The sequence below is a fragment of the Hyperoodon ampullatus genome (genome assembly GCF_949752795.1).
Source record: "Hyperoodon ampullatus genome assembly, chromosome: 5".
Taxonomy (NCBI): domain Eukaryota; kingdom Metazoa; phylum Chordata; class Mammalia; order Artiodactyla; family Ziphiidae; genus Hyperoodon; species Hyperoodon ampullatus.
Window position 1 is genome coordinate 34,217,233 of NC_136918.1, and position 16,300 is coordinate 34,233,532.

At 41.2% G+C, this 16,300-nt stretch overlaps 1 protein-coding gene across 2 annotated transcripts in view; it reads right to left on the bottom strand.

The window, feature by feature from the left end:
* Window positions 1-12,725, bottom strand: part of LMLN (leishmanolysin like peptidase) — a gene marked incomplete at both ends in the record, with an annotated part of 75,638 nt that extends 62,913 nt beyond the window's left edge. The window contains one exon of one of the 2 annotated variants that reach the window (XM_079704931.1): window positions 12,507-12,725. In XM_079704931.1, the coding sequence (XP_079561057.1) occupies window positions 12,507-12,725 (219 nt within the window). The remainder of the gene's footprint in view (window positions 1-12,506) is intronic. The other variant, XM_079704932.1, reaches the window with a different exon arrangement.
* Between the last annotated feature and the right edge of the window lie 3,575 nt (window positions 12,726-16,300).

Sequence of the window (16,300 nt, forward strand, 5' to 3'; positions counted from 1 at the left end):
GTTCTCCTCTCTCACCCGCCTCACTGGTAACCACTAGTTTGTTCTCTGTATCTGTGAGTCTGCTTCCTTTTTGTTATATTCACTAGTTTGTTGCATTTTTTAGATTCCACATATAAGTGATACCATACAGTATTTGCCTTTCTCTGTCTGACTTATTTCACTTAGCATAATGCCCTCCAAGTTCCTCCATGTTACTGAAAATGGCAAAATTTTGTTCTTTTTTAAAGCTGAGTAGTGTTCCATGCAACTAATACTCTTAATAGTGGAAGACTGAATGTTTTCCCCCTAAGATCAAGAACAATGGAAAGATGTCTACTCTCACCACTTGTATTCAATATTATAATGAAGGTCCTAGTCAGTATGATAAGGCAATATTAACATTAAATATTTGTAATAAGCAAAAGAAACATATTGTAATCCCTAAAGCAAACACACACACACACACACACAGCACGTGCATGAACCCCACAGACAAGTGAAATGTATTGATAAAAGGATGGAAAATTCTAATCGTAAGCAAGGTGAAATGGCTATACTAATATCAGCAAAGCAGACTTCAAGACAGAGAGTATCACCAGAAATAAAGAGTAATATTTTATAATAATAAGGGATTAATACCTCAGAAATACATAATTATAAATGTGAATGTACCTAACAATAGATTCAAAATCCATGAAGCAAAAGCTGACAGAACTAAAGGAAGAAAAAAGACATTTATAATCTTAGAAATTTTTTTTTTTTTTTTTTTTTTTGCGGTATGCGGGCCTCTCACTGTTGTGGCCTCTCCCATTGCGGAGCACAGGCTCCGGACGTGCAGGTTCAGTGGCCATGGCTCTCGGGCCTAGCCGCTCCGCGGCATGTGGGATCTTCGCGGACCAGGGTACGAACCCGTGTCCCCTGCATCAGCAGGCGGACTCTCAACCACTGCGCCACCAGGGAAGCCCAATCTCAGAAATTTTTAAAGACTCTCTTAGACAAAACATTTTAAGAATATACAAATCTGTAGCCAATATTTTGTAATAACTGTAAATGGAATATACCCTTTAAAAATTGTATAAAAAAAGAATATAGAAATCTGAAGTGTACCATCAATTGCCTCACCTTTTTGACATGTATAGAAAGCTACACTCAATACCTATAGAATATATATTCTTTACTAGTACACAGAAAAGTTTAGCAGGATAGAGCGTATGCTGAGGTATAAATAAAACAATCTCAAATTTCAAAGAACTGAAATCTTATAGAAGATACCTCTAAATTAGAAATCAATACTCATAAGATATCTAGAAAAGGACCACATATTTAGAAATTATATTTTAAACATTTTTAATAATCCATGGATCAAAGAAGAAATTACCAGGGAAAATAAAAATGAATTATCACTTTGAATGAAGTGATAATTAAAATACAATGTGTCAAAATCTGTGGAATGTAGCTACAGTTGTACTTTGAGAGAAATACAGGTCATTAAATGTTTATGGTAGAGAAGAAAGAAAAGCCTAAAAAACAATGATCTGGGACTTCCCTGGTGGCACAGTGGATAAGACTCCATGCTCCCAATGCAGGGGGCCCAGGTTTGATCCCTGGTCAGGGAACTAGATCCTACATGCATGCCGCAACTAAGAGTTCACCTGCCGTAACTAAGGAGCCTGCAAGCTGCAACTAAGAAGCCCACGTGCCACAACTAAGGAGCCCGGGGGCCGCAACTAAGGAGCCCATGAGTCACAACTAAGGAGCCTGCCTGCCACAACAAAGATCTGGTGCAACCAAATAAATGAATAAATAAATAAACATTAAAAACAAAAAAGAAAAAAAACAAACAAAAACAAATAATGATCTAAGTTTCCACCTAACAATATGAGCAAAGTAAATCCACAGTAAGTAGAAAGGAAAAATAATAAAGAACAGGAAACAATGAAATAGAAAACAATAATTAAAGAAAATTACCAAAGCTAACAGTTGGCTATTTAAAATGATTAATAGGGACTTCCCTGGTGGTGCACAGTGGTTAAGAATCTGCCTGCCAATGCAGGGGACACAGGTTCGAGCCCTGGTCCAGGAATATCCCGCATGTCACGGAGCAACTAAGCCCAAGAGCCACAACTAATGAGCCTGCGTGCCACAACTACTGAAGCCCGCGTGCCTCAAGCCCATGCTCCACAATAAGAGAAGCCACCGCAATGAGAAGCCCACGCACTACAACAAAGAGTAGCCCCCGCTCACCGCAACTACAGAAAGCCCATGTGCAGAAACAAAGACCTAATGCAGTCAAAAATAAATAAATAAATTTGTAAATAAAATAAAATGATTAATAAACTTAATAAGCCCCTAGAAAGAATGGACTAGAATAAAACAGTATAAACCCAAATTACCACATTAGAAATGAAAGCATGCCTATCACTCAGATTCTACAGACAACAAAAGGATAAATTATTATGAACAATTTTATGTCAATACATTTAACAATTCAGATGAAATAAAATCCTTCAAAAACACAAGTTACCAAGACCGACACAAGATCAAATGGATACTATGAATAGACTTGTATGAGAGAAACTGGATTTATCTATCCCTACATAGTGGTTTCTTGGGGCCAGAAGTGAAAACATGGGTTTTCTGCAAATGAGCACAAGGGATCTTTCTGGGGTGATGGAAATGTTCTAAAACTGGACTGTGGTGATGGTTCTGTAGATCTGTAAATTTATAAAAATCACTTAATTGGATACTTAAGTGGGTGAATTTTACGGTATATAAATTATAGCTCAATAAAAGTATTAAAAAAACCCCAACTCTCTACAAAGAAAACACTAGATCCAGACAGTTTCAGTTATGAATTATACCAGACATTTAAGGAAGAAATTTTCTTTTAGAAAATACATAATAGAATTTCCCAACTCATTATGTAACACCAGTATAATTCTGCTATTAAAAGCTAACAAAGGGACTTCCCTGGTGGTGCAGTGGTTAAGAACCTGCCTGCCAGTGCAGGGGACACGGGTTCAAGCCCTGGTCTGGGAAGATCCCACATGCTGTGGAGCAACTAAGCCCATGAGCCACAACTACTGAGCCTGCACTCTAGAGCCCACGAACCACAACTACTGAGGCCCGCACGCCTAGAGCCTGTGCTCTGCAACAGAGAAGCCACCGCAACGATAAGCCCGTGCACCACAACGAAGAGTAGCCCCCGCTCACGGCAACGAGAGGAAGCCTGTGCTCAGCAACAAAGACCCAACGTAGCCAAAGATAGATAGGTAGATAGATAGATAGATAAATAAATAAATAAATATCTAAAAAAGCTAACAAAGAAGATGGCAGAGTAGAAGGACGTGCACTCCCTTCCTCTTGTGAGAGCACCGGAATCACAACTAACCACTGAACAATCATCAACAGGAAGACACTGGAACTCACCAAAAAAGATACCCCACATCCAAAGACAAAGGAGAAGCTGCAATGAGACAGCAGGAGGGGCGTAATCACAATAAAATCAAACCCCATAACTGCAGGGTGGGTGACTCACAAACTGGAGAACATTTATACCACAGAAGTCCACCCACTGGAGTGAGGGTTCTGAGCCCCATGTCAGGCTTCCCAACCTGTGGGTCCAGCAATGGGAGGAGGAATTCCTAGAGAATCAGACTTTGAAGGCTAGCAGAATTTGACTGCGGGACTTTGACAGAACTGGGGTAAACAAAGACTCCACTCTTGGAGGGCACACACAAAGCAGTGTGTGCATCAGGACCCAGGAGAAGGAGCAGTGACCCCACGGGAGACATAACGAGACCTACCAGCTAGTGTTGGAGGGTCTCCTGCAGAGGCAGGTTGTGGCTGTGGCTCACCATGGGGACAAGGACACTGGCAGCAGAAGTTCTGGGAAGTACTCCTTGGCGTGAGCCCTCCCAGAGTCCACCATTAGCCCCACCAAAGAGCTGGGTAGGCTCCAGTGCTGGATCGCCTCAGGCCAAACAACCAACAGGGAGGGAACCCAACCCCATGCATCAGCAGACAAGTGTATTAAAGTTTTACTGAGCTCTGCCCACCAGAGCAACAACCAGCTCTACCCACCACCAGTCCCTCCCATCAGGAAGCTTGCACAAGCCTCTTAGATAGGCTCATCCACCACAGGGAGAGACAGCAGAAGCAAGAAGAATTACAATTCTGCAACCTGTGGCAGGAAAACCACATTCACAGAAAGATATACAAAATGAAAAGGCAGAGAACTTTGTACCAGATGAAGGAACAAGATAAAACCCCAGGAAAACAACTAAATGAAGTGGAGATAGGCAACCTTCCAGAAAAAGAATTCAGAATAATGATAGTGAAGATGATCCAGAACCTTGGAAAAGGAATGGAGGCAAAGATTGAGACGATGCAGGAAATGTTTAACAAAGACTTGGAAGAATTAAAGAACAAACACCTAGAAGACTTAAAGAACAAACAAACAGAGATGAACAATACAATAACTAAAATGAAAAATACACTAGAAGGAATCAATAGCAGAATAACTGAGGCAGAAGAACAGATAAGTGACCTGGAAGACAGAATGGTGGAATTCACTGCCGTAGAACAGAATAAAGAAAAAAGAATGAAAAGAAATGAAGACAGCCTAAGACATCTCTGAGACAACATTAAATGCAACAACATTCGCATTACAGGGGTCCCAGAAGGAGAAGAGAGAAAGAAAGGACCCGAGAAAATATCTGAAGAGATTATAGTCAAAATCATCCTTAACATGGCAAAGGAAATAGCCACCCAAGTCCAGGAAGCACAGAGAGTCCCAGGCAGGGTAAAGCCAAGGAGAAACACACAGAGACACACAGTAATCAAACTGACAAAAATTAAAGACAAAGAAAAATTACTGAAAGCAACAAGGGAAAAATGACAACATACAAGGGAACTCCCATAAGGTTAACAGCTGATTTCTCAGCAGAAACTCTACAAGCCATAAGGGAGTGGCACGATATATTTAAAGTGATGAAAGGGAATAATCTACAACCAAGATTACTCTACCCGTCAAGGATCTCATTCAGATTCGATGGAGAAATCAAAAGCTTTACAGACAAGCAAAAACTAAGGGAGCTCAGAACCACCAAACCAGCTGTACAACAAATGCTAAAGGAACTTCTCTAAGTGGGACACACAAGAGAAGAAAAGGACCTAAAAAAACAAACCTAAAACAATTAAGAAAACGGTAACAGGAACATACATATTGATAATTACCTTAAACGTGAATGGATTAAATGCTCCGACTAAAAGACACAGGCTCACTGAATGGATACAAATAAGACCCGTGTATATGCTGTCTACAAGAGACCCACTTCAGACCTAGGGACACATACAGGCTGAAAGTGAGGGGATGGAAAAAGATATTCCATACAAATGGAAATCAAAAGAAAGCTGGGGTAGCAATAACCATATCAGATAAAATAGACTTTAAAATAAAGAATGTTACAAGAGACAAGGAAGGACACTACATAATGGTCAAGGGAACAATCCAAGAAGAAGATATAACAATTATCAATATATATGCACCCAACATAGGAGCACCTCAATACATAAGGCAACTGCTAACAGCTATAAAAGAGGAAATAGACAGTAACAGAATAATACTGGGGGACTTTAACACCTCACTTACACCAATGGACAGATCATCCACACAGAAAATTAATAAGGAAACACAAGCTGTAAATGACACAATAGACCAGATAGATTTAATTGATATTTATAGGACATTCTATCCAAAAACAGCAGATTAGGGCTTCCCTGGTGGCGCAGTGGTTGAGAGTCCGCCTGCCGATGCAGGGGACACGGGTTCGTGCCCCGGTCCGGAAAGATCCCACATGCCGCAGAGCGGCTGGGCCCGTGAGCCATGGCCGCTGAGCCTGCGCGTCCGGAGCCTGTGCTCCGCAGCGGGAGAGGCCACAACAGTGAGATGCCCGCGTACCGCAAAAAAAAACAAAAAAACAAAAAAACAGCAGATTACACTTTCTACTCAAGTGCAGATGGAACAATCTCCAGGATAGATCACACCTTGGGTCACAAATCAAGCCTCAGTAAATTTAAGAAAACTGAAATCATGTCAAGCATCTTTTCAGACCACAACGCTATGAGATTAGAAATCAATTATAGGGAAAAAACGTAAAAAACAGAAACACATGGAGGCTAAACAATATGTTACTAAATAACTAAGAGATCACTGAAGAAATCAAAGAGGAAAGAAAAAAATACTTAGAGACAAATTACAATGAAAACACAATGATCCAAAACCTATGAGATGCAGCAAAAGCAGCTCTAAGAGGGAAGTTTACAGCAATACAAGCCTACCTCAAGAAACAAGAAAACCCAAGAAAACCCAAAGTTAGTAGAAAGAAAGAAATCATAAACATCAGAGCAGAAATAAATGAAAGAGAAACAAAGAAAACAAGAGCAAAGATCAATGAAACTAAAAGCTGTTTCTTTGAGAAGATAAACAAAATTGATAAACCTTTAGTCAGACTCATCAAGAAAAAGAGGAAGAGGACTCAAATCAATAAAATTAGAAATGAAAAAGGAGAAGTTACAATGGACACCGCATAAATACAAAGCATCGTAAGAGACTACTACAAGCAACTCTATGCCAATAAAATGGACAACCTGGAAAAAATGGACAAATTCTTAGAAAGTTATAACCTTCCAAGACTGAACCAGGAAGAAATAGAAAATATGAACAGACCAATCACAAGTAATGAAATTGAAACTGTGACTAAAAATCTTCCAACAAACAAAAGTCCAGGATCAGATGGCTTCATAGGTGAATTCTATGAAACATTTAGAGAAGAGCTACCACCCATCCTTCTCAAACTCTTCCAAAAAATTGCAGAGGAAGGACCACTCCCAAACCCATTCTATGAGGCCACCATCACCCTGATACCAAAACCAGACAAAGATACTACAAAAAAAGAAAATTTACAGACCAATATCACTGATGAATATAGATGCAAAAATCCTCAATAAAATACAGCACAGAATCTAACAACACATTAAAAGGATCATACACCATGATCAAGTGGGATTTATCCCAGGGATGCAAGGATTCTTTGATATACATAAATCAATGAATGTGATACACCATTTTAACAAACTGAAGAATAAAAACCATATAATCATCTCAATAGATGCAGAAAAAGCTTTTGACAAAATTCAACACCCATTTATGATAAAAACTCTCCAGAAAGTGGGCATAGAGGCAAACTACCTCAACATCATTAAGGCTATATATGACAAACCCACATCAAACATCATTCTCAATGGTGAAAAACTGAAAGCATTTCCTCTAATATCAGGAACATGACAAGGATGGCCACTCTTGCCACTATTATTCAACATAGTTTTGGAAGTCCTAGCCACAGCTATCAGAGAAGAAAAAGAAATAAAAGGAATACAAACTGGAAAAGAAGTAAAACTGTCACTGTTTGCAGGGGATATGATACTATACATAGAGAATCCTAAAGATACCACTAAAAACTACTAGAGGTAATCAATGAATTTGGTAAAGTTGCAGGACACAAGATTATTGCACAGAAATCTCTTGCATTCTTATACACTAACAACGAAAGATCAGAAAGAGAAATTAAAGATACAGTCCCATTCACCATTGTAACAAAAAGAATAAAATACCTAGGAATAAACCTACCTAAGAAGGTAAAAGACCTGTACTCAGAAACTGTAAGACACTGATGAAAGAAATCAAAGATGACACAAACAGACGGACAGATATACCATGTTCTTGGATTGGAAGAATCAATATTGTGAAGATGACTATACTACTCAAAGCAATCTACAGATTCAATGCAATCCTTATCAAATTACCAGTGGCATCTTTTACAGAACTAGAACAAAAAATCATAAAATTTGTATGGAGACACAAAAGACCCTGAATAGCCAAAGCAGTCTTGAGGGAAAAAAAACAGAGCTGGAGGAATCAGACTCCCTGACTTTGGGCTATACTACAAAGCTACAGTAATCAAGACAATATGGTACTGGCACAGAAACAGAAATATAGACCAATGGAACAGGTTAGAAAGCCCAGAGATAAACCCACACACCAGTGGTCAACTAATCTATGACAAAGGAGGCAAGGATATACAATAAAGAAAAGACAGTCTCTTCAATAAGTGGTGCTGGGAAAACTGGACAGCTACATGTAAAAGAATGAAATTAGAACACTCCCTAACACCATACACAAAAATAAACTCAAAATGGATTAGAGACCTAAATGTAAGACTGGACACTATAAAACTCTTAGAGGAAAACATAGGAAGAACACTCCTTGACATAAATCACAGCAAGATCTTTTCAGATCCACCTCCTGGAGTAATGGAAATAAAAACAAAAATAAACAAATGGGACCTAATGAAACTTAAAAGCTTTTGCAAAGCGAAGGAAACCGCAAACAAGACAAAAAGACAACCCCCAGAATGGGAGAAAATATCTGCAAACAAATCAACGGACAAAGGATTAATCACCAAAATATATAAACAGGTCAAGCAGCTCAATATTAAAAAAACAAACAACCCAATCCAAAAATGAGCAGAAGACCTAAACAGACATTTCTCCAAAGAAGACATACAGATGGCCAAGAAGCACATGAAAAGCTGCTCAACATCACTAATTATTAGAGAAATGCAAATCAAAACTACAATGAGATATCACCTCACACCAGTCAGAATCGGCACCATCAGAAAATCTACAAACAACAGATGCTGGGGAGGGTGTGGAGAAAAGGGAACCCTCTTGCACTGTTGGTGGGAATGTAAATTGGTACAGCCACTATGGAGAACAGTACGGAGGTTCCTTAAAAAACTAAAAATAGAATTACCATATGACCCAGCAATCCCACTACTGGGCATATACCCAGAGAAAACCATAATTCAAAAAGACACATGCACCCCAGTGTTCATTGCAGCACTATTTACAATAGCCAGGTTATGGAAGCAACCTAGATGTCCATCCACAGATGAATGAATAAAGAAGATATGGTACATATATACAATGGAATATTACTCAGCCATAAAAAGGAACGGAATTGGGTCATTTGTTGAGATGTGGATGGATCTACAGACTGTTATACAGAGTGAAGTAAGTCAGAAAGAGAAAACAAATATCGTCTATTAATGCGTATATATGGAACCTCGAAAAATGGTACAGATGAACCAGTTTGCAGGGCAGAAGTATAGACACAGATGTAGAGAACAAACGTATGGACACCAAGGGGGGAAAGTGGCAGGGAGGTGGGTGGTGGGATGAATTGGGAGGTTGGGATTGACATATATACACTACTATGTATAAAATAGATAACTAATAAGAACCTGCTGTATAAAAAAATATATAAAATAAAATTCAAAAATTCAAAAAAAAAGCTAACAAAAACTTCACTAAGAAAGGAAACTATAAACCAACATCATTCATAAACATAGATGCAAAAGTTCTTAATCTATGAGCAAATTGAATTCAGAAGTGTATTAAAAGGATAATACATCATAACCAAGTAAGGGTCTATTCCAAAAATGCAAGGTTGATTTACTATTGGAAAATCCAATGTGATATACCATATCACACTACATATTATATAATTCCATTGATATAAGCTCAGTTCTAGAATAGGCAAAACTAATTTGATGTAAAATCTAATACCAAAAGAAAAAGGGAACAATAGTCGCCTGGGGTGGATGCGAGAGACTGACTGGCACAGGACAGGAGGGAACTTTCTGGAGACTTGAAAATGTTCTATATTGTGATAGGGTTGTGGGTTTTACATGAATATACATGATTGCATCTGCTACATTTCAGTATATATAAACCTTACAAAAAATTTTTTTTAAGTAACAATAACAGTGGTAAGATGGGTAATGGGTAGAAGTATATGAAACAGAATAGGAGAATACTGTTAAGTGCTGAAGCTGGGTGAAGGGTCATGGGAGTTCATTATACTATTCTGTTTTGGGGTTTGTTTTAATTTACATAATAAAAACAAAAACAAAACAAAACGTAGAGTTTTTAGTTGAGAAGAAAATATATGAGTCAAAATGTTTTGTAGTTCCCCACCATTACCAATAAAAAGTTACTGTAGGGGCTTCCCTGGTGGCGCAGTGGTTGGGGGTCCGCCTGCCAATGAGGGGGACGCGGGTTTGTGCCCCGGTCTGGGAGGATCCCATGTGCCGCGGAGCGGCTGGGCCCGTGGGCCATGGCCGCTGGGCCTGCGCGTCCGGAGCCTGTGCTCCGCAGCGGGAGAAGCCGCAGCGGTGGGAGGCCCGCGTACCGCAAAAAAAAAAAAAAAAAAAAAAAGTTACTGTAATTTCCTGTTGCAATTAACAGAGGTGCAGTCACTAGTAGTACAATGAATAGTACTTGCCTATACTTTGTGTCTAAGCTAAAGCAAAGAGCTTGGTTAGGAGGACTTGCTACTACATACTCTATGAAGAACTAGTAAAATTTATTAGGAATATGAACTCTCAAGAAGAACTTAATAGCTTGCTTTGAATATCTGAAGCACTATCACTATTTAGTTTGTTCAATCAAGAGCCATAAATAAAAACAGTGGATGGAAGTTTCAGGAAGAGTCTTCCGCTCTATATTTTTATTATATCTGGCCGTGTCACGCGGCATGCGGGATCTCAGTTCCCCGCCAGGGGCTGAACCCGTGCCCCCTGCAGTGGAAGCTCGGAGCCTTAACCACTGGACCAGCAGGAACTTCTGTGTTTTCAGCTCTATAAAAAGAAAAATGATCTCTCCAAAAATCAAAGGGGCTGCCTTTGGAGATAACTTCCCTATTTTTGGAAATGTTCAAATATAAGTAGGAGATTTGTACACTGGCAACAATCACAAGAAGAAAACAGCTATTAAGGTTCCTTCTAGTACAGAGATTTTGCAGTTCTCTGAACTATTTTCTCTTCTTTTGGTCTAAATTCAAAGAGAGAAGTGCAGGGCTTTGTGGGAATGTCTTTTAAAAAGAATTCACTAGGGCTTCCCTGGTGGCGCAGTGGTTGAGAGTCCGCCTGTGGATGCAGGGGACACAGGTTCGTGCCCCAGTCCGGGAAGGTCCCACATGCCGCGAAGCGGCTGGGCCCGTGAGCCATGGCCGCTGAGACTGCGCGTCCGGAGCCTGTGCTCCGCAACGGGAGAGGCCATAACAGTGAGAGGCCCGCGTACCGCAAAAAAAAAAAAAAAAAAAAAAAATTCACTAGGTGGGTGGGGGGAACTGAGGAGATGTTTAAGGGTACAAACTTGCAACTAGTAGATAAGTCCCGGGTATCTAACGTACAACATAGTGATTATAGACAACAGTACTGTATTATAAACTTACAAGTTGCTAAGAGACTAAATAAAATAAAATAAAATAATTCAGCCAGAATGCAGTGTCATGATAAAAGCTGTAATACAGCCACAAACCCCAAACTTAGTATTCTGGCATATACGGTTATGAACAGCATGCATAGAAATTTTTGGAAATTATCACCAAAATGGACGGTCTTAGATTTCTGGGCTGAACTGAAAATTTCTAGGTTAATCTTTCTTGTTAAAGTAATAAGACAAATTATAAAATCAATCACAACATGCAGCCCTGACCCAGGTACTGTGTCTTCTTTCCTTAAAGAATACTGATTATTGTGGGCCCTCCTCTGAACTAAGTACTGTGGGGAAATTAAAGTATAAGACACAAACCTTATCCCAAGGAAAATTACAATTTAACTACAAAGGCAAGACACGCCTGAAAACAAACCGTCACCACATAGCGGTTCTTGGTTAAGTGCCAGAAGAGAGTACAGATAAGACGTACTGTGAAATGGAAAGAACATTCTACTGGGGGTGGTTTCAGCTGGCTGCCTTGAGGTTAAGGAACTCAGAATGAAAGAATTTGGACAGGAATAAAAGTGTAATGGGAGGGAGGCAGGCACTTCCAGGGCAGGAGAACAGGGTAAAGCAAGCAATGTGATGAAGTAACTTGAAAATCAACCTGAATTTTGTCTCCAGAGAATCCCCAGTATCCCTTCAATGCCTTTGTCTAGCTCTCCTATCAATTTCTTCTCAAACCGTTAGATCAGTGGTTCCCAAAGTGAGGTCCTTGGACAAGCAGCATGATCAACTATCTGGGAACTTCAACTGCAAATTCTGAGGCCCCATCCCAGATCTAATGAGTCAGAAGTGGGCAGAGGGAGGGAATGGAGCGGCAATCTGTGTTTGAACAAGTCCTTCAGGTGATTCTGATGGCCCGTTCAAGTTTGAAAACCATTGCTCTAGGACTACCTGATAAGCACAACCCTCCGCGCAGGAAACTGATGACGTTCTGAGCGCCTAACTGAGCCACTTTGCTGGGTGCAGGAAGGGAGTTGATACCAGGTCCCAGCCCTCTAAGAGTTCAGTCTCTGGCCCAATCTCGCTTTCTCCTCCAGTACCCCTTGTTCCAATCACTATCCTCTATGCCATCGCCTCCCGTATTACTTTACCCTCACAGGGCCCCTCCGTCGCCTTACCTCAGACTCAGAGGGGACGTGGTGCCGGCAGGTAGGAGAACTGCCCAAGGAGACAGGAATAGATGTAGCGCTTGCCCGGAGCCCGCCCAACAGGAGTAAAACGCCTCGGACCCATAAAGAACCGCTCCAGTGCCACCGGCTCGGGCCCCGGCCTGAAGCCGAGGAACCCGCTCTTCCAACCATCTCGGCGGCCATCTTCAGGCCGAGCGTCGTTACCATGGAGTACGTGACGCCTCCGCGCCCAGCGCCAGCCCCGCCCCTCGCCTCTCGAGGCAGGTGGAGGAACTTGGCGGTGGAAAGGTGCTTTTTGATTGGCTAGCGTCACCCATAAGAAGTTCACCGCGGAAGACAAGAGTTGCATCACGTCCATCGCGTCTCATTCGCGCGAAGCCGGCCAATAAATGCCTCTTGGCGGCCCACGTGAGTTAGGCTGTGGGAAGACTAGTGGGTGCTGTTGGTAATGGGATGTTGATACGTCGGTGTCCTTACTGAGGCAGTTTTTCACTTTTTAATTCAGTTATTCACCGAAAAGATATGCACTCACTAGGTGCCAGGTGCTTAGACATATAAATTATGGTTAGCTCTCTGTATAAAAGGTAAATGGCATGTAATTTTCATTTTTACTTATCCTGAGTCACCAATTCTAGACCTACTTGTTAAAAAATTTTAAGTGTAGTTGATTTACAATATCGTTAGACCCACTTAATTATAGTCATTTTCTGTAAAATCAAATGTGTTTTTTACCATTCAACCCCATCCCTTAACTTCTATGAATGTAAGAATTGCAACTGCATTAATCCCGGAGACTAGGTAGATCCTTGCCATTAAGGCAACTACCTTAAAAACTGAGCCGTGACAAACTATAAGAAATTAGAAGTTGGGACAAATCTCCTTGTGGCCCACGAAACAAAGAATTAAAACCAGGAACTGAAAGCACCGAGCTGTAACAGTCATTCCAGGAACTGAATATTGTAAATTACTATGCTAGGAACTTTAGTAGAAAAAAAACCCATAAAATCCCCAAGAATTTACAATTCATTGGGGAAGACAATGTACTTTAAAAAAAAAAAATGGTTGGGGCATTTTACCAATAGACTCATTAGATGTGTCTATCATCCCACAACTAGTGGAAGCTGGGATTTCAAACAAAATATATCACTTTATAACGTACTCTCTACACAAAACCACAAAGAAATTGCGGATTGTGAGTAAAGAATGGTACCGGTCATCTTCAGTTTCCTAGCGGTAAAGGCAGTGTCATGCTGGTGGAGGGGCAGTTTCAATAGTCTAAAGGACAAGCTGCTAGCCGTTTTAAGTTCATTTCTGTGAAACATTCAACTCCTCCAATGTAGCTTGAGGACTGCCTTTGCACTGACCAAACCTCGCTATGGGAGCAGAAAAGCGTAATACAGGCTCTCACTCCCCCCACCCAACCACCTCCTAGTCCCCCAACTTTGTAAATGCAGTTACCCGCTCAGCAACCAAAGCTAGGAAGTTAGTTTTGAAGACTCCTCTCTACAATCAATTGGTTTTAACATTCGGTTAATGTTTAGTCTATTAAAGTACTCAACTGTCTCAGTTAACACCGCAAAGCCTACCTGGTTTTCCCTCCCTTCAGTTTATGCTGGGTTGCCACAGGGATCTTTCTAAAATATGCATCTTGTCACCTGTCACTCAAGTTCTTCAGTGACATTCTAATACAAGAATATTGTTAGAACTTCCCTGGCGGTCCAGTGGTTAAGACTCAGTGTTTCCACTGCAGCGGGGGAAGGGTTCCATCCCTGGTCGGGGAACTAAGATCCCTGACATGTCATGGGCAGTGTAGCAAAAAAAAAATTAAAGACTTGGGCTTCCCTGGTGGCGCAGTGGTTGAGTCCGCCTGCTGATGCAGGGGATGCGGGTTCGTGCCCCGGTCCGGGAAGATCCCACATGCCGCGGAGCCTGCGCGTCCGGAGCCCGTGCTCTGCAACGGGAGAGGCCACAACAGTGAGAGGCCCGCGTACCGCAAAAAAAAAAAAAAAAAAAAAAAAAGACTATTGTCTAAAATCCTGGCACCTGGTAGTTTTCTAGACTTACTTCCAACTGGTTTCAGTCACACTACATAACCCAGTTAAATTGTTCATTCTGCTTTCGCAATGTTTGTGCCATTTCCCTTTTCTGAAGTACCACCCCCAAGCATCTCTTCCTCTATTCGATGATCCCCAAGGGTACATCTATTTAACTGGCACAACAAAGTAGTTACCTTTAGTTTATGTTGGTTTTTTTAAAAAAATTGTTTTGGCTCCGTTGGGTCTTTGTTGCTGCTCACAGGCTTTCTCTTGTTGCAGTGCGCGGTCTTCTCATTGCAGTGGCTTCCCTTGTTGTGGATCATGAGCTCTAGGCGCACGGGCTTCAGTAGTTGTGGCTCATGGGCTCTAGAGTGCAGGCTCAGTAGTTGTGGCATACAGGCTTAGTTGCTCTGCAGCATATGGGATTTTCCCGGACCAGGGCTTGAACCCATGTCCCCTGCACAGGCAGTCTTAACCACTGCGCCACCAGAGAAGCACCCCCCCCCCTTTTTTAATATTTGTCTTTTGGCTGTGTCGGGTCTTAGTGCGGGCTCTTCCTTGTGGTGCATGGGTTTCTCTCTAGTTGTGGCACGCGAGCTTACTTGCCCCGCGGCATGTGTGATCTTAGCTCCGCGACCAGGGATCGAACCTGCATCCCCTGCATTGGTAGGTGGATTCTTTACCACTGGACCACAAGGGAAGTCCCCTAACCAAATTTCAAGTTGTGGGGCCATGAAATGAACTGCTTAGATCCGGTGAAGAGAGCATAATTGACCAATGACTCCAAGCAGCTTCTCCCTACCATCCACCTCATTTGTCTTGAGGCCATGGCTCCCGAGGGTTGCTGCTAGACAAATAAGACTGGCAGTACAAACAAAGCCCCTTTTCGGTGACTCTTCCAACAGCAATTTTGGCTTCAGGGCCACCATTAAACTAAGCAAACCGTAGAACTGCTGTGCGCCTTCATGCTAATCATTTTTTAGAGTCTGCTTCTTAGAGAAACCAAATACAATTAAAAACTGTTAAAAGGGGTGCAGTTTGGCAAACTCCCAGTTTTCTGTTGATATTTTCAGTGGAATGTCAAGATCTGTTGGTTAATAAAAGGAGTACCTGCTACTGCATCAAACACCTAAACCCACCATACTGCGAACTGATGCCTTGGTTCAAACTGTATTCAGCACATTCTGAAATTTAAAATATTCTGCAGCCCTGCTTAGTTGCCTTTGTATCATGCCAAAACGTCTCAATTCTGCACTTTACTATTAAAACATGGAGCAAAGGACAGCAACCCTGTCCAGGCAATCCTGACAACCCCCCACCAAGATTTTTTAAGCTATGTGGCAATTTAGGGACACTTTGAACTTAGACATTATTCCCAGTCAAGTGTTTTATACTGGATGCTTTGTCCAGTCACAAATCCCAAGGATATCTCATCCAAATGAGCTGCCAAATACCATCAATATAATCCTCATTCAAATTTCTCCCAACTACCATTTTTAAGCCCCAAGTTTCCCAATCAATCAATATTAAACAAGTGCATGCTACTACAAGGTACTTTAGGAGGTCAAGATATTTTCAGTTTCTTTCAACTTAATGAGGGAGGCAGTTACCAGTACCATAGCTGAAATAAGGGGAAAAGTTATAGATCCATTTGATGTGGAAATCTGGAAACATTTCATGGTGTATATCGATACTGGCTAAAAACTGACTTCTGTCCTTCCTGTGGGTTACCTCCACTTGTCCAAA